The sequence below is a fragment of the Schistocerca cancellata genome, chromosome 2 (genome assembly GCF_023864275.1).
Source record: "Schistocerca cancellata isolate TAMUIC-IGC-003103 chromosome 2, iqSchCanc2.1, whole genome shotgun sequence".
Lineage (NCBI taxonomy): Eukaryota > Metazoa > Arthropoda > Insecta > Orthoptera > Acrididae > Schistocerca > Schistocerca cancellata.
Window position 1 is genome coordinate 774,391,800 of NC_064627.1, and position 18,610 is coordinate 774,410,409.

General features: G+C 45.4%; 1 protein-coding gene across 1 annotated transcript; it reads left to right on the plus strand.

The window, feature by feature from the left end:
* The first annotated feature begins 4,449 nt into the window (after nucleotides 1-4,449).
* LOC126162615 (cuticle protein 21-like) lies at nucleotides 4,450-6,450 on the plus strand. Its single transcript, XM_049919229.1, has 2 exons — nucleotides 4,450-4,474; nucleotides 5,845-6,450. Exons 1-2 carry the CDS (start codon nucleotides 4,463-4,465, stop codon nucleotides 6,448-6,450), a joined length of 618 nt encoding a protein of 205 aa, XP_049775186.1. The 5' UTR covers nucleotides 4,450-4,462.
* The last annotated feature ends 12,160 nt before the right edge of the window (nucleotides 6,451-18,610 follow it).

The window sequence follows — 18,610 nt, forward strand, 5'->3', positions numbered from 1 at the left end:
CGTGCATTCCACCGATACAAACCACCGCCATTTGCGATTTCGGTTGTGTCATGTGATAGCTCATTGGAAGACAGGATGGAAGTCTATTGTGTCTTCTGATGAAAGCCTGTTCTGCCACTGTGCCGGCGATCTACATCTACATGGATACTCTGCAAATCACATTTAAGTGCCTGGCAGAGGGTTCATCGAACCACCTTCACAATTCTCTATTATCCCAATCTTGTACAGCGCTTGGAAAGAATGAACACCTATATCTTTCCGTAGGAGCTCCGATTTCCCTTCTTTTATCTTGGTGATCGTTCCTCCCTATGTAGGTCGGTGTCAACAAAATATTTTCGCATTCGGAGGAGAAAGTTGGTGATTGGAATTTCTTTGCCGGCCGCGGTGGTCTAGTGGTTCTAGGCGCTCAGTCCGGAACCGCGGGACTGCTACGGTCGCAGGTTCGAATCCTGCCTCGGGCATGGATGTGTGTGATGTCCTTAGGTTAGTTAGGTTTAAGTAGTTCTAAGTTCTATGGGACTGATGACCAGAGAAGTTAAGTCCCATAGTGCTCAGAGCCATTTTTGAATTTCTTTTAATGATGTCCAGCTTAAATCTTGTATCATTCCTGTGACACTCTCTCCCGTATTTCGCGATAATACAAAAGGTGCTGCCTTTCATTGAACTTTTTCGATGTACTCCGTCAGTCCTATCTGGTAAGGATTCCACACCGCGCAGCAGAATTCTAAAAGAGGACGGACAAGCGTAGTGTAGGCAGTCTCCTTAGTAGATCTATTACATTTTTTTTACGTGTCCTGCCAATAAAACGAAGTTATTGTTTAGCCTTACCACAACATTTTCTATGTGTTCCTTCCAATTTAATTTGGTCGTAATTGTAATACCTAGGTATTTAGTTGAATTTACGGCTTTTAGATTAGACTGATTAATCGTGTAACCGAAGTTTAACTAGTTCCTTTTAGCACTCATGTGGATGACCTCACACTTTTCGTTATTTGGGGCCAACTGCCACTTTTCGCCAATTCAGATATCTTTTCTAAATCGTTTTGCAGTTTGTTTTGGTCTTCTGATGACTTTATTAGTCGATACAAACAACCGAAGACGGCTGCTCAGATTGTCTCCAAAATCGTTAATATAGATAACTAACAGCAAAGGGCCTATAACACTACCTTGGGGAACGGTTATGACCGTGTGTTGGTTAGAAGAAGGCCAATTGAGAGCCTTCAGCCAACCTGTCTGAGTGCTTGACACAATGACTGTTAATATTTTTAAAATTATCAAGAATCCGATGTACCGATATTTAAAAAAATCGTTATCGGCATTTGATATATCGACAACGATAATCGATATATCTATATTTTACGGGAAACGTATCGACACACCAGTCAAGAAAAGAATCGACTGCACATTGTAAATATACTACCAATTTTAGAGCTGTACATTTACGTATTGATTTATTATTAGACATACTGTACATCAACAAGCTAGCAGTCTGCTTATCCCCCTCAGAGCAAGAATTGAAAGGAAAACGATGCACTTTCGCGCTTGCTGAAAATGGTAACTGCCGGTAAGTGGCACAATAAAAGGCACCCGATGGGACCGTAGTTGGGTTTCGTCACATATAGGATATGTCTGGAATACTCTATTTCGACTTCCCTGATTTTTCATTTCTGCAAACGCCAGCGACCTAGCTGTTGTAGTGTCAGAATTGCGTGGTGGAGTTAACCGTTGCAGTTTCTGTTGGTAGCGCCGAGAGCCAATTACGTTAGCATTTCCCCTCACACATCTCCGCCCACCGCAAAAACCAATCATATATATATATATATATATATATATATATATATGTGTGTGTGTGTGCGTGTGTGTGTGTGTGTGTGTGTGGCCATTAAAATTGCTACAACACGAAGATGACGTGCTACAGACGCGAAATTTAACCGACGAGAAGAAGATACTGTGATATGCAAATGATCAGCTTGTCAGAGCATTCACACAAGGTTGGCGCCGGGGGCGCCACTTACAACGTGCTGACATGAGAAAAGTTTCCAACCGATTTCTCATACACAAACAGCAGTTGACCGCCGTTGCCTGGTGAACCGTTGTTGTGATGCCTCGTGTAAGGAGGAGAAATGCGTACCATCACATTTCCGACTTTGATAAAGGTCGGATTGTAGCCTATCGCCATTGCGGTTTGTCGTATCGCGACATTGTTGCTCGCGTTGGTCGAGATCCAATGACTGTCGGCAGAATATGGAATCGGTGGGTTCAGGAGGGTTATATGGAATGCCGAGCTAGATCCCAACGGCCTCTTATCACTAGCAGTCGAGATGACAAGCATCTTATCCGCATGGCTGTAACGGGTCTTGCAGCCACGTCTCGATCCCTGAGTCAACAGATGGCGGCAGCATGGACTATCAGCTCGGAGACCATGGCTGCGGTTATCCTTGACGCTGCATCACAGACAGGAGCGCCTGGGTACACGAATGGCAAAACGTCATTTTTTTCGGATGAATCCAGGATATGTTTACAGCATCATGATGGTCGCATCCGTGTTTGGCGACATCGTGGTGAACGCACATTGGAAGCGTATATTCGTCATCGCCATACTGGCGTATCACCCGGCGTGATGGTATGAGATGCCATTGGTTACACGTCTCGGTCACATCTTGTTCGCATTGACGGCACTTTAAACAGTGAACGTTACATTGCAGATGTGTTACGACCCGTGGCTCTACCCTTCATTCGATCCCTGCGAAACCCTACATTTCATCAAGATAATGCACGACCGCATGTTGCAGGTCCTGTTCGGGCCTTTCTGGATACAGAAAATGTTCGACTGCTGCCCTGGCCAGCACATTCTCCACTTCTCTCATTAATTGAAAATGTCTGGTAAATGGTTGCCGAGCAACTGGCTCGTCACAATACGCTAATCACTACTCCTGATGAACTGTGGTATCGTGTTGAAGCTGCATGGGCCGCTGTACCTGTACACGCCATCCAAGCTCTGTTTGACTGAATGCCCTGGCGTATCAAGACCGTTATTACGGCCAGAGGTGGTTGTTCTGGGTACTGGTTTCTCAGGATCTATGCACCCAAACTGCGTGAAAATGTAATCACATGTCAGTTCTAGTATAACATATTTGTCCAATGAATACCCGTTTATCATCTGCATTTCTTCTTGGTGTAGCAATTTTAATGGCGAGTAGTATATATATACATATATATTACGCAGCTGGTGTGCTATTTCTTCACATCGAACATCTTGTTATTCCATTCACACCACCACCACCACCGCCCTCCCCCCTCGTCCCCCCCCCCAACCCCGCCCCCCAGTGCAATCAAACTTCTTCTTTGTGCCATCTGAAACACTGGACGTGTTTAAAGGTCAAACAGTAGTAAGGCTCCCTCACTCAGTAAAAGTTAGATTATGTTCTACCACAATTTCAAAAGAATAACTTCAAATATTTGTCGAATATTGTAAAAAATACTATATAAAATAAAAATATCGGCACTTCCTACTGCGATTTAGATATCGATATATTTGTGAAATAAGCGACTCCAACGTATATAGATATTGCTTGGTGTGAGTATTATATCGATGTATCGAAATTTATAATCAGCTTTTCTAGACCCTATGGAACTATATCTGAAGGTACAGTCCAGGGTGTGATTTCATACGACAGCAGGAGCAGTCTCGTGGTTATGCCACGCACACTGACTACAAAACTCTACGTCAGTCTGGTGATTCGATCTGTGTTAACAGCATTCCAGCGGGTGTCTTCCAACAGAATAGCGCTCGCCTACATACCGCTGTTGTAACCCAACATGACCTGCCGTGTCGACATGTGTCGACCTGCTCGATCACCAGATCTGTCTCCATCGGACGACAACTCCAGCGTCATCCACAATTAACTGTCCCTGTACTGACCGACCAAGTGCAATAGGCATTGAAGGCCATCCCACAAGCTGACATACTGCAACTGTAGAAAATAATGCATGTATGTTTGTATGCTTGCATTCAACATTCTGACTGTTACACCAGTTATTAATATAGCAGCATTTCACATTTGCAATGGCTTATCTCGCGCTTCTATTAACCAGTGTCCTGCGATATTAATCACTTAAATATGTTGCCTAGACAAATGTGTTCACCAAATTTCCTTACTCTACATTAGTTACTTTTTGGTGCTGCGATTTTTTCCGTCAGTATATTTGTATCAGTATTATTAGAGTATTAGTGCTCTGCGTGCTGAAAGTCTCAGCGTCAAACGGGTTGCATTTCGTAGCGGACGGCTGTGTCTCAATTGGGGTAGGTGCGCCCAAGGCCTGCTGTGGCTGGTGGCCGCCATCCACATCGCGCGTTGCGAAAACGCGGGCAGCGCCCAGCCACGCCTGCAGCGGGTATATAACTGCCGGCCGGACAGCGCATCGCCAGTTCTCAGCTCCACACAGCAAGAAACTCATCGACATGGCCTGCAAGGTGGGTGCCAGCAGAAGACTGCCCAACTTTCGCCTACCGACTGTGTTTCCAGTGTTAATAAATCAGTGGTGTTATACTTTCTTCACGTGTTTCGAACCTTAAAGCGTGTTGCCAGTTGCAAGAACAGCAGTGTTGACACAGAGATGAGCGTGACAGATTCTGTCTGAATTTGATAACGAACATTATGTAGGATTCAGTGCATTTTACTATCTACTCTGTCTGACTGTGCTTTACAGCTGCGAGTGGGGTACTCCACGCAATATGGGGAAGCGTTGTGGAACTTTCAATCAATGAAGGTTTTAAGTAAAAAATTCCAAAGGAAGGAAGGAAAGTTAAACATGTCGTCAATGTTTACTCTTTCTGATATACAGCATTTCCACAGAAGAAACGTAAATGGAGCAAGGAATCGGTCGTGGATCTCGTTAAGGAACTGCTCCAATTTTACGCCGAGTGAATTTCGGAATTTGTCGATAGTTTAAATGAGATTGGATAGACTAGAACATAAGTCCAAAGTCAATCGAATACTTATTGGGGAGCGAGGGGGACTGACAAAAAGTTCCTGACGAATATAATTAAGACCAAAAAGGAACAACGTATTTAAGACTAATACTGGACAGAGATTTGAATTCGAATCTACGCGGCTCTGCTCCGTGCGATATTTCCTCGGGAGTTATCAAGAAGATATCCTCTGAAAAGGAAAGAGACAGAATTCATACGTAGCTCATTACTAGGAACTTTAATTAAAAAGGATGACGCACCCCACAGTGAACCACTTATGACCGAATGTCTGTCATGTCTCATTCCGAGTGAAATCAGTATTTCCACCGGGGAAGGAATATGATTTTTACGAGGTATCAGCGCTTTTGTTCATTATTCCAACTAATTTCCAAACAAAAGCGAAGTATATGCACGGCCATTATTCAGTCACACAACTGTTGAAGAAAGAAAAATAATGCTGACCATACTAAATACGCTGCTGCGACACTGTACGTAATGTGTTCACAGTTAAACTGAGTTTCCATTAGTTCTACAACATTGCGTCAAAAAATTAACATCACAGACATAACAGTACTATGCAGCTAATGATTAAAAAGATGTTAAACACCACTGCAGTGCCGTAATGATGATTATCTTAGTAAACCTCTATTGGTCAAAAACCTTTCCTTCGGCAGTTATTAATGGATCTTTAAAATGCCAATCGCTTGCACTTTTCCATCCATATCCAAATAATTATGGCTCTCATTAGCTTTTAAAGCGCCGCTGAAGAACGTATAAAGAACTAAGTAAATGTTATGATTTAAGTCTACACGCTGCCTCACAAGGAAATGAAGCTGGACACAGTTAACTGACAGATCTCCTGTGTGTTTCAGCTGATCGTCCTCGCCGCCTTCGTGGCCGTCGCCCGTGCCGGCTACCTGGGAGCCCCCGCCGTGGTCGCCCCCGGCCCAGCCATCGCCGCCCGCGCTTACGCCGCCCCCGTGGCCTATGCCGCCCCCGCACTCCACGCTGCTCCCGTGGCGTACGCCGCCCCCGCGCTGCGTGCCGCCCCCCTGGCCGTCGCCCCCGCCGTGAGAGCCGCCCCCGTCGCAGTCGCCGCCCCCGCCGCCGTGGCCGCCGAGTACGACCCCAACCCCCAGTACAGCTACGCCTACAGCGTGCAGGACGCCCTCACCGGTGACTCCAAGAACCAGCAGGAGAGCCGCAGCGGTGACGTCGTCCAGGGCAGCTACAGCCTGGTCGAGCCCGACGGCTCCATCCGCACCGTCGACTACACCGCCGACCCCGTCAACGGCTTCAACGCCGTCGTGCACAAGGAGGCCGGCGCCCACCCCGCCCCCGTCGTCGCCAAGGTGGCCGCCCCCGTCGCCTACGCCGCCCCCGCCGTCGCTAAGATCGCCGCCCCTGTGGCCTACGCCGCCCCGGCCATTGCTAAGTACGCTGCCCCCCTTGCCTATGGCAAGGCCATCCTGGGCTAAGCTACATAAATAGGATATATTTATTGTGTCTGAATGTTTTTTGTATGCTATCATAAACATAACGAATAAAATTCGTTAACAAAAAGAATCCATTGTTATGATTTCGTTACCTGAATATTTTCACTTTTCAATAGTGTTTTACTTCATATGTCTGCTTTCACTGCATATTAATGTCAAATAATACTACAGTGCAATGGAAGGTACTCTTCGCATTCATTGGGTAACACTACTGAAATTATAATTTTCCTTTTTATTTTCCTTTGACAAACTAAGAAGCCGTTGTAGTATGTCGATTAGAGCTTTTGAATTGGTCACATAGTGGCTGTGTCCCACACTGAATGGTTCCGTAGGGGTGGCGTCGCACGTGCCGAAAGCGCCAAAGAACTCACATTTTTAAGGCGGAGAGGTGGGGGAGGGTCGTGCGTTCACTGACCAGAATCAACAACGCCGGAAGCAATCTCCGTGTTCCCCCAGTGTAGAGTCTGAACTGAATATGACGCTCCATCTACTGCAGCACTGTGTCACAGTGAATAAATGAGCGATGTAGCCTGTGTGCTGCTTCATGAAGAGGAAAAGAAGAAAAGCTGACGGAAAAGTGTTTTGGAGAACAACATGTACGCCAAAGTACATGATCATGGAGTTGACACTTTCTTTCCAGTTTTGTTGGAAGATAAATGTTTTTCACTACAGTATCATCGAATAGCTTACGAGAAATTTACATCTCTTATTGAATCACGTTAGCGTGATCTAACCATGCAAAGCACGTCATCAAACGAGTACTCACTTCTTTTGAGGCTTGTTAGCTGTTTCCTCTACTCTCTCTCTCTCTCACACACACACACTCTCTCTCTCTTTCTCGCTCTCTCTCTCTCTCTCTCTCTCTCTGTGTGTGTGTGTGCGTGTGTGTGTGTGTGTGTGTGTGTGTGCGTGCGTTTTTATACACAGCAGGAGAGAGAAAATAAACAAGGTTTAAACAGTTCCACGTGCAAAAATCAAAGTTATTTGGACATCTCTGTGGATGAAAAATGTAGGTTTACTTACACAGAAAAAATTCATCCCTACATTTATAACCATGATGTGATCGATTGTTTCGATGTCTTATACTACTTTTTGAGAGTTTTGTAGTGCTTCCATAAAGGCCGATGGGCTACAAATAACACTACTGAAAACGAAAAATGTACAATCTAAAACAGTAGCACCTTATGAATGAAATTTCATTCACGTATTATGCAGTTTGTACATTGTTGTTGCTGTGGTCTTCAGTCCGAAGGCTGAATAATCACACTATTATACACCTGCCGATACAGTGTCTTGGACAGTTATCTCAGTTTCTGCTATAGCCTCTTCGAGCCAGTTGTGCATAGGGATAACTGTAAAGGTGTTAAGCGTTTTTCAAACTGCCGTCGCAAATTGTCAAGACATACTGCTTTCAATGCAGGTCGAATCGGGTGCCGTCCCGTCATCTTCCATGTAGTGTAAAGGAGGAATAAGTCGGGAGATTGGGATAACGAGAGTTTAGGAGCGTCCGTTGGGTAATGCGTGAAGTGTGCTTATGGAGTTGTTCTGCTGGACATGTTTACTCAGCAAACACTAAAGATTTAGAGTCAGTGTAAGCTGTGGTAACGCATACCGAAGGCGGTCTCTTTCTTACGGCCTGAAACTCATCAAACTCCCTCTGTCCGAGCTTCACTTGCAATAGATTCCGCTTGCATCAGTGCCCAAAACTTCACGCCATTCACGTTTGTAGTTTTGTCCGTTATTATACCATGGGAAATGCGATTCACAGCGAAGATATGTGGAAGGGCACCTAGCCTCTGGCATCCTTGTTCTTAGCTTGGATTTCAGTGAACTATTCCTGATAGTCCTAACTGACACTTTGTTTGTAACATTCGTCTTAATTTGTGCTGAGGTTGCTTGAGGGGTATCTCAGAATTTGAGGAAGGACAGTGAAGCTTATTTTATTCTCTTTTTCACTTATAAGTGCTTCTGTTGCACATTTGTCAGTATTCAAGAAATTCCAAATGAGTGACGGAGATTTCATGGCAAGAGTTAAAGAACTGTGGACCGAGTATTAATTCTTGGTGGTACCGCAATGCTACCGCTAGGTTGCTCTAAAGTAGCGAAGTAATGAAACGTAATTCAATATTGATTATGAGCACCACACCAAAGCTAATGCTCTAGAAACATCTTATGTATATGTTTCCTTTGACTTTCCGGCGCGCTCTCGCAGCTGGTATTCGTTTATGTGAGAGGAATGAAGGACGTAAAACCAATTTAATTGCCTAGGACGAGTTTCATACGCAGTATCGTCATCTAGAAACGCTGTATTTCGTTACGTACAGAAGATGGTTCAACTGGCTCTAAGCACTATGAGACTTAACATCTGATGACATCAGTCCCCTAGACTTTGAACTACTTAAATCTAACTAACCTAAGGACATCACACACATCCATGCCCGAGGCAGGATTCGAACCTGCGAGCGTAGCAGCAGCGCGGTTCTGGACCGAAGCACCTAGAACCACTCGGTCACAGCGGCCGGCCGTTGCGTACAGTTCACCGCATATAATGAGTTGTTTCTTGTACTTTAGAAACATTTTCACTCCGCAACGAGTGAGTGCTTTTTTAATCGGTATCATAACTTGTATGAGAGAAAAGCACAAAGAAGCTCGGCACTATATAATACAAAGAGTGTGAAGAACAGAAACTGTATGGGGAGACAAGCTCTTGTAATGTTTCAGATGCGAAGATTGAGATACAGAGGGAATGAACGCTGAAGTACAGGGTTATTACAAATGATTGAAGCGATTTCACAGCTCTACAATAACTTTATTATTTGAGATATTTTCACAATGCTTTGCACACACATACAAAAACTCAAAAAGTTTTTTTAGGCATTCACAAATGTTCGATATGTGCCCCTTTAGTGATTCAGCAGACATCAAGCCGATAATCAACTTCCTCCCACACTCGGCGCAGCATGTCCCCATCAATGAGTTCGAAAGCATCATTGATGCGAGCTCACAGTTCTGGCACGTTTCTTGGTAGAGGAGGTTTAAACACTGAATCTTTCACATAACCCCACAGAAAGAAATCGCATGGGGTTAAGTCGGGAGAGCGTGGAGGCCACGACATGAATTGCTGATCATGATCTCCACCACGACCGATCCATCGGTTTTCCAATCTCCTGTTTAAGAAATGCCGAACATCATGATGGAAGTGCGGTGGAGCACCATCCTGTTGAAAGATGAAGTCGGCGCTGTCGGTCTCCAGTTGTGGCATGAGCCAATTTTCCAGCATGTCCAGATACACGTGTCCTGTAACTTTTTTTTCGCAGAAGAAAAAGGTTCCGTAAACTTTAAACCGTGAGATTGCACAAAACACGTTATCTTTTGGTGAATTGCGAATTTGCTGCACGAATGCGTGAGGATTCTCTACCGCCCAGATTCGCACATTGTGTCTGTTCACTTCACCATTAAGAAAAAATGTTGCTTCGTCACTGAAAACAAGTTTCGCACTGAACGCATCCTCTTCCATGAGCTGTTGCAACCGCGCCGAAAATTCAAAGCGTTTGACTTTGTCATCGGGTGTCAGGGCTTGTAGCAATTGTAAACGGTAAGGCTTCTGCTTTAGCCTTTTCCGTAAGATTTTCCAAACCGTCGGCTGTGGTAAGTTTAGCTCCCTGCTTGCTTTATTCGTCGACTTCCGCGAGCTACGCGTGAAAGTTTCCCGCACGCGTTCAACCATTGCTTCGCTCACTGCAGGCCGACCCGTTGATTTCCCCTTACAGAGGCATCCAGAAGCTTTAAACTGCGCATACCATCGCCGAATGGAGTTAGCAGTTGGTGGATCTTTGTTGAACTTCGTCCTGAAGTATCGTTGCACTGTTATGACTGACTGATGTGAGTGCATTTCAAGCATGACATACGCTTTCTCGGCTCCTGTCGCCATTTTGTCTCACTGCGCTCTCGAGCGCTCTGGCGGCAGAAACCTGAAGTGCGGCTTCAGCCGAACAAAACTTCATGAGTTTCTCTACGTATCTGTAGTGGTACCAGACACACTCACAACAATCATCACAAATCACAGACACCAAAAACTATAGAAAAATCACACACACACGTTCACAGGGGAGTAAAAGCCGAAAGGCTACAGACTCCCCTTCACACTTCCCCAAAAAAGGGAAAGCAACAGATGAGAGCAGCAGCAGTGTGTCGTGACCATAAGTCAATGAATGGAGCTACAGTGAATTTATGAAATCGCTTCAATCATTTGTAATAGCCCTGTATTTCATGTAATTGAGTTTGAAATTACTTTATAAAGTAACAGATGCACCTAACAGTATACTTTTATGAGTAGATGAAATAGAGGTGTGTGTTATGTTAGAGAGAGAGAGAAGGAGTGTGTGTGTGTATTCCTTTCACTGTATGAAAATCAAATACAGGGTATTTAAAAGAGATTTGTCCAACTTCAAAAGACTATATAGTGTAAAGAAGAAACTTGTGGCGAATTATAACTTAGGCACTGGACTATTTTTTTTAAGGTAAAATGTCCGATTTGTAAGGGTGTATTTCTTTACGTGCATGCACGTACACTGTCAAGTCACATTAATGTGGCCACCAGTCAAAAACTTGAATAACCACATTTTGCAAAGCGGAACGCTGCGAAACATACAATAAGAGAGTCAATGAGGTTCTAGAAGGTACTGACGGCAATGCCGTGGCCAGCTCTGCTAGGTTTCTCGGTTGAGGATCTATGGCTCGAACAGCGCTATCAAGGTGGTCCGACATATTCTCCATTGCATTTAAATCCTGTGAGTTCGGTGGCCACGGGATTACGGCAAGCTTATCCTGGTGCTTTTCGAACCACTCACGTACACTGCAAGCTGTGTGGCACGTAGCATTCTCTTGATGGTAAATGCCATCATGGCAGAGGAAAAACAAACTGCATTTGGACGTGGACACGGTCTGTAGGGATATATGCATACTAGTGTTGATCCATTGTGCTTCCTCCGTCCGCAGCTCGTGGTCGTGCGGTAGCGTTCTCGCTTCCCACGCCCGGGTTCCCGGGTTCGATTCCCGGCGGGTCAGGGATTTTCTCTGCCTCGTGATGACTGGGTGTTGTGTGTTGTCCTTAGGTTAGTTAGGTTTAAGTAGTTCTAAGTTCTAGGAGACTGATGACCATAGATGTTAAGTCCCATAGTGCTCAGAGCCATTGTGCCTCCGATAATGAGGAGATCACCAAGAGAATTCCAAGAAAACATTCCCCAAACCATACCGCTCCCTCCTGGTTCATGGTATTTACGTTGAGGCCTTTCATGCCGTACGCGCCGACTGCCGTCTGTCCTATGGGGCACAGAACGCGATTCATCTGCAAAAGCCACCTGTCGCCACTCAGCGGACGTCCACAAGCGGTACTGGTGTCAAAAATCCAGCCTTGGTCGCCGATGAACAGCAGTCAACAAGGTGCACGAACCAGGCGCCTGCTGCGTGGCTCATATGCAGCAACGTTCGCTGAAAGCTCATTGAGGAGGCACTGATGGTTTCCCCTTGGTTCATTTAGGTGGTCAGTTGCTCAACAGCTGCACGTCTATTCACCCGTACAAATCTCCATAGCCGTCGTGGCCGGTGGTGCATCACTGTTGCCTCAGCGCCTGGTTAGGATAGCGCCACTTTAGCATAATAAATCTCGAGGGTACGTGAATGGTTTACTAACGTAGCCGTTTCGTAAATGCTTTTACCCTTGACCCCGAAAGCTAATGATCAGCCCCCTTTCAGAACTCAGATAAATCGTTCCGTTTCCGTGTCCCGTGTTACGACGAGTACTGCACTATTTTCTGCTCTCCCTCCCTCCATCCCCCTCCCCGACACGCTTTATATACCCTCCACCGCCAATGCTGCCATCTGCTGTCTGTAGGTGGTTATTCTACGTTGCCATAGAACATAGGCGCTGGTCAAATTACTGTGACTGGACCGTGTACGACGTTGTGGTACTTTTTACAACTACACTGCTGGCCATTAAAAACGCTACACCAAGAAGAAATGCGGATGATAAACGGGTATTCATTGGACAAATATATATATACTAGAACTGACATGTGATTACATTTTCACCCAATTTGGGTGCTTAGATCCCGAGAAATCAGCACCCAGAAAAACCACCTCTGGCCGTAATAAAGGCCTTGATACGCCTGGGCATTGAGTCAAACAGAGCTTGGATGACGTGTACAGGTACAGCTGCCCATGTAGATTCAACACGATACCACAGTTCATCAAGAGTAGTGACTGGCGTATTGTGACGAGCCAGTTGCTCGGCCACCATTGACCAGACGTTTTTAGTTGTTGAGAGATCTGGAGAAGGTGCTGGCCAGGGCAGCAGTCGAACATTTTCTGTATCCAGGCCTGTACAGGACCTGCAACATGCGGTCGTGCATTATCCTGCTGAAATGTAGGGTTTCTGGTCTAGCGGTTCTAGGCGCTCAGTCAGGAACCGCACGACTGCTACAGACGCAGGTTCGAATCCAGCCTCGGGCATGGGTGTGTGTGATGTCCTTAGGTTAGTTAGGTTTAAGTAGTTCTAAGTTCTAGGGGACAAATGACCACAGATGTTAAGTCCCATAGCGCTCAGAGTCAAACCAAATGTAGGGTTTCGCAGGGATCGAATGAAGGGTAGAGCCACGGGTCGTAACACATCTGAAATGTAACGTCCACTGTTCAAAGTGCCGTCAGTGCGAACATGAGGTGACCAAGACGTGTAACCAATGGCACCCCATACCATCACGCCGGGTGATACGCCAGTATGGCGATGACGAATACATGCTTCCAATGTGCGTTCACCGCGATGTCGCCAAACACGGATGCGACCATCATGATGCTGTAAACAGAACCTGGATTCATCCGAAAAAATGACATTTTGCCATTCGTGCACCCAGGTTCGTCGTTGAGTACACCATCGCAGGCGCTCCTGTCTGTGCTGCAGCGTCAAGGGTAACCGCAGCCACGGTCTCCGAGCTGATAGTCAATGCTACTGCAAACTTCATCGAACTGTTCGTGCAGATGGTTGTTGTCATGTAATCGTCCCCTTCTGTTGACTCAGCGATCGAGACGTGGCTGCACGATCCGTTACAGCCATTCGGATAAGATGCCTGTCATCTCGCCTGCTACTGATACGAGGCCGTTGGGATCCAGCACGGCGTTCCGTATTACCCTCCTGAACCCACCGATTCCATATTCTACTAACACTCAATGGATCTCGACCAAAGCGAGCAGCAATGTCGCGATACGATAAACCGCAATCGCGATAGGCTAGAATCCGACCTTTATCAAAGTCGGAAACGTGATGGTACGCATTTCTCCTCCTTACACGAGGCATCACAACAACGTTCCACCAGGTAACGCCGGTCAACTGCTGTTTGTGTATGAGAAATCGGTTGGAAACTTTCCTCATGTCAGCACGCTGTAGGTGTCGCCACCGGCGCCAACCTTGTGTGAATGCTCTGAAAAGCTAATCATTTGCATATCACAGCATCTTAGTCCTGTCGGTTAAATCTCACGTCTGTAGCACGTCATCTTCGTGGTGTAGCAATTTTAATGGCCGGTAGTGTACTTTTAGGATCAATGTTTTCATTCATATTTCACAAATCTTCAATGTGCCGTACACTAGATACACGGCAAACGTCCCATCCAGCCGATAGACAAACCCGTCGTATAGTTTTTCTAGCATGTCTGGGGTTCCTGCTTTCAGTGCTGTTACTGTGCGGTGTCCCAGTTATTCTAAAGCTGGGTCTTTCATAGATCCTCAACAAATAAAACTGATATGCTGTGAATGAAAGAAACCTTGGAGGCGAATAGTTCAATGCAAGATCCGTACTCCCCTTGCAGCCACGCCATCGCTGAAGTAACTCACTGTTAAGAAACGCTCTTACATGCAGGCATTTACTGTGGTAGTGCTCAGTCCTATTGAAAAAGTTAATTTTCGCCATACTGCCGCAGATGTGGAAAAGACAGAACTCCGACATATCCCATGTATGCCTTAATAGTTTAGTTTCTTGAATTTCTGCTTGTTAATTTAATATCTAATAACCACAGCTTTCGCGTTTTCGTTTGCATCAGGAAGTAAACCGATTTTGTGACATTTCAAAAGTTCCCAATCAGGGGCAAATTATTTAGTTTCACCTGAGTGCTTTGGTCGTTAGGTTTTTTTAATCTCTGCATATTAATCTAATTTATTAGACACAGTTCCTGAGTGTTCGTCAGTGTCTCCAACAGAGTTCCGATGCATGTGCTGATAGTCTGTTTATCTGGGTACTTTAGTTTTCCACGGTCTTTAGTATGGATAGGAACTGTGACTGTTGTGTATAGATGCTAGCCGAGTTGGTGATACTTCGCTCTCAGCTCCAGGCTGTGATGGCTTCAGTTACACAGCTTGACACTGCAGTGGATGGGCACGACTGTTGTGGGCCAGCTGTAGTGATCCAACGGACGTCCAGCACGTCCAAGTCCTCCGATCAGACCTCACTGTTGGCCAGCCCAGTCACTACTCGCACTGAGGTTGACCCCTCACCTGTGATCGAGTGGAAGGTCGCCCCTGGGCGAAGCAGGCAGCGAGACTTCCCAGAGGGCCACACGTAAGGCCTCCCCTCTTAGTCTGACAAACAGGTACCAGCTCCTGTCCGTGGCTGACACTGTCGCTCAGCCATATGCCGTCTCCTGTTCTGTTTCAGAGGAAATCTCTTAGCCTATAAGATCTGGACAATCACAGAAGGTGGGATTACTGAAAGTTGGGAGCTCCAACGTTAGGTGGGTTATGGGGCTCCATAGGGACATGGCTGCTAAAAAGGGAACCTCCCCATCGCACCCCCCTCAGATTACATGTTGTCACAGTGGATAGGCCTTGAAAAACGGAACATAGATCAATCGATGAAATAGCAAGAAATCGTGTAGAACTATGAAAAAAATAAGCAAAATATACAAACTGAGTAGCCATGTGTGAGATAAGCAACATTAAGGACAGTGTGAGCTCAGGAACGCCGTGGTCCCGTGGTTAGCGTGAGCAGCTGCGGAATGACAGGTCCGTGGTTCAAGTCTTCCCTCGAGTGAAAGTTTTACTGTCTTTATTTTCGCAAAGTTATGATCTGCCTGTTCGTTCATTGACGTCTCTGTTCACTGTAATAAGTTTAGTGTCTGTGTTTTGCGACCGCACCGCAAAACCGTGCGATTGGTAGACGAAAGGACGGGCCTCTCCAATGGGAACCGAAAACATTTGATCGCAACGTCATAGGTCAACCGATTCCTCCACAGGAAAACGTCTGATATATTCTATACGACACTGGTGACGGCATGTGCGTCACATGACAGGAATATGTTGTCGAATGGGTAGAAAGATTCTTCTACCTTGTACGATTTAAGATTTCTTGTGGATGTGATAATCACTCCCAAAAAAGTGATGAAAACATAACGGACGGACAGATAATAATTGTCTGAAAATAAAAAATTAAAATGTTTCGCTCGACGGCAGACTTGAACCACAGACCTCTGGTTTCACAGCTGCTCACGCTAACCACGTGACCATGGCGTTCATATGCTCACATTGTCCATAATGTTGCTTATCTTATGCATGGGCTACTCAGTTTGTATATTTTGCTTATTTTTTTCATAGTTCCACACAACTTCTTCCTGTTTCCTTGATTGATCTATGTTCAGTTTTTCAAGGCCTATCCACTGTGCAACTTGTAACTTAATTTGAGGGGGGGTGCAATGGGGAGGTTCCCTTGTAAGAAGGGGAAGGAAGCCAATGTGCACTCCGAGTGTATATCGGGTGGAGTCATTCCATATATAGAGTGGGTCCTCCCAGATGCCATGAAGAGCACAGGGTGCAGCCATTGCAGATGGCACGCCACCACAATATCATTATGAAGTCGTCGAGTATCTGGATAGGAATGTTCCGACTTGGAGTGGACGTGGCCACCAAAATCACTTGATATAACACCAGTGAACTTCTGTGTATGGGATTACATTAAAAACAGAGTGCTTCGTCCTCCACTTAAGGAAAATGTGGTGTCACCGCCAGACACCACACTTGCTAGGTGGTAGCCTTTAAATCGGCCGCGGTCCGATAGTATACGACGGACCCGCGTGTCGCCACTGTCAGTGATTGCAGACCGAGCGCCGCCACACGGCAGGTCTAGAGACACTTCCTAGCACTCGCCCCAGTTGTACAGCCGACTTTGCTAGCGATGGTTCACTGACAAATGACGCTCTCATTTGCCGAGACGATAGTTAGCATAGCCTTCAGCTACGTCATTTGCTACGACCTAGCAAGGCGCCATTATCATTTGCTATTTATCTTGTGATGCATGTACCGTCAGACCGATGTTCACCAGTTATGGATTAAAGTTAAGTATTCCAGAAGCTACGTACTTTTCTTGTTACTATAAAGTCCTAGTCCTGTTCCAGACCTCACGCCAGCCTGCGTGAGCTTAACGCGTGCCTTTCGGCTACCAATCATAGTGGCTTGGCTGTCTTGCCAAGTCACAACAGAAAACATCGACGAGATGCGACCATGGACAACACAAGCAGTTGCCACCATACTTCAAGACTTGTTTAATAGGATTTGGCAGGAAACTAATTACAGACGGGACTTTAATCATGTTGAAAGAAGTATACTGAGGCACATTTGTATGTAGCACCCGAATACGATTTTATAAACGATGTATGTGTTTGATAGGCTTTATATCGCAGACCCAGAGATATTGGTAGTATAGGAGTAAGAGAGCGCTTGGCGCACAGTTGTAGGCAGCTGTCTGTGAGGGAAAGACGATGGAGCAGGCAGTTTTTGTGGTGTGCTGTGTGAAGCCACCAAGAGTTAGATTAATTTAGGTATGTCAATATTGTTGAACATGGAAGCAGAAATCTTCATGCATCCAAGGTAAAGATGGTAAATAATTAATTTTTGGGAATATTTTTAAAGGTACTGAGGAAGGTAGAATGAGGTACCCACTTTTCAGTCAGAGTCTTTTAAACAGCAGAATATTCTCCTTTTTGTGTTCTGATAGGAGCATTTTTCCGCTGGTTCCCTTCCTTTTCTTCATGTCACTTATGTGAAATAACTTTGTGGGTCAGCTGAAATTTTGATGGCTTACTTGTGTACAACTGAAATAACACAAAACTAATTTTACACCTCAGATGGGATTTTATGTGCATACCAAATTTTGCATGAACTTCAGTACTACAAGATGGGTTTCCAAACCCTTCTGATAATAAGGAGACACTGTAAAACATATTCTCCGTGTTACGTCACTTTATAAACCACGTTTTCTCCTCACTTCGGATCTTACGTGTGTATGTTACATGTACAAGAAGGATAAATTTTAACATCTGTATCTTGGACACGGGTAAAGATATCAAGAAAATTCTCAATTTCGTTCGAGATCGGAATCTTAGTAATATATTGGAAAGACTGCAGCCATTTGCTGTGCACAGACGTCTTAAAATTCGAGGCTCGTGATTGTTACCCGAAAACCATGTTTTGATGTTTTTCCTGATAGCGGATGTAGATTTTTGAAAATGGCAAGACGGTAGTTCTAGATAAATTCCTGTAGAATACACCGTTAAACTTTGATGCAATTTTCTGCTGTTAGTTATTTAGATATCTGCTGCTAACGGCGAAAAAATGGCGATATACGTTTTTTCCGAGTTTTGTCAGGAACCGCCCACGAATTAAACGTTGCCTCCATAAGCCACTTAGGCCGTGCGGTTCTAGGCGCTACAGTCTGGAACCGCGTGACCGCTACGGTCGCAGGTTCGAATCCTGCCTCGGGCATGGATGTGTGTGCTGTCCTTAGGTTAGTTAGGTTTAAGTAGTTCTAGGTTCTAGGGGACTGATGACCTCAGCCGTTAAGTCCCATAGTACTCAGAGCCATAAGAAGACCCTTAAGGCGCGTCAAAGGCCACCTCTAAAGCAAAAGGAACCAACCGATTTGTTCCTTTTGCCTAAAGTGGAGAAAGCGCACAATATTCAAAAAATGGCTCTGTACTGTAGGACAGTTACAGTAAGACGATTGCTCTGCTGGGTATGCAATAGGTCCCTGACCCAAGAGATATCCAAAGCACTGGATCCTACCTTTCCATTTCCAATGCAAGCCGAGGCACGAGCCCGGAAAATTCC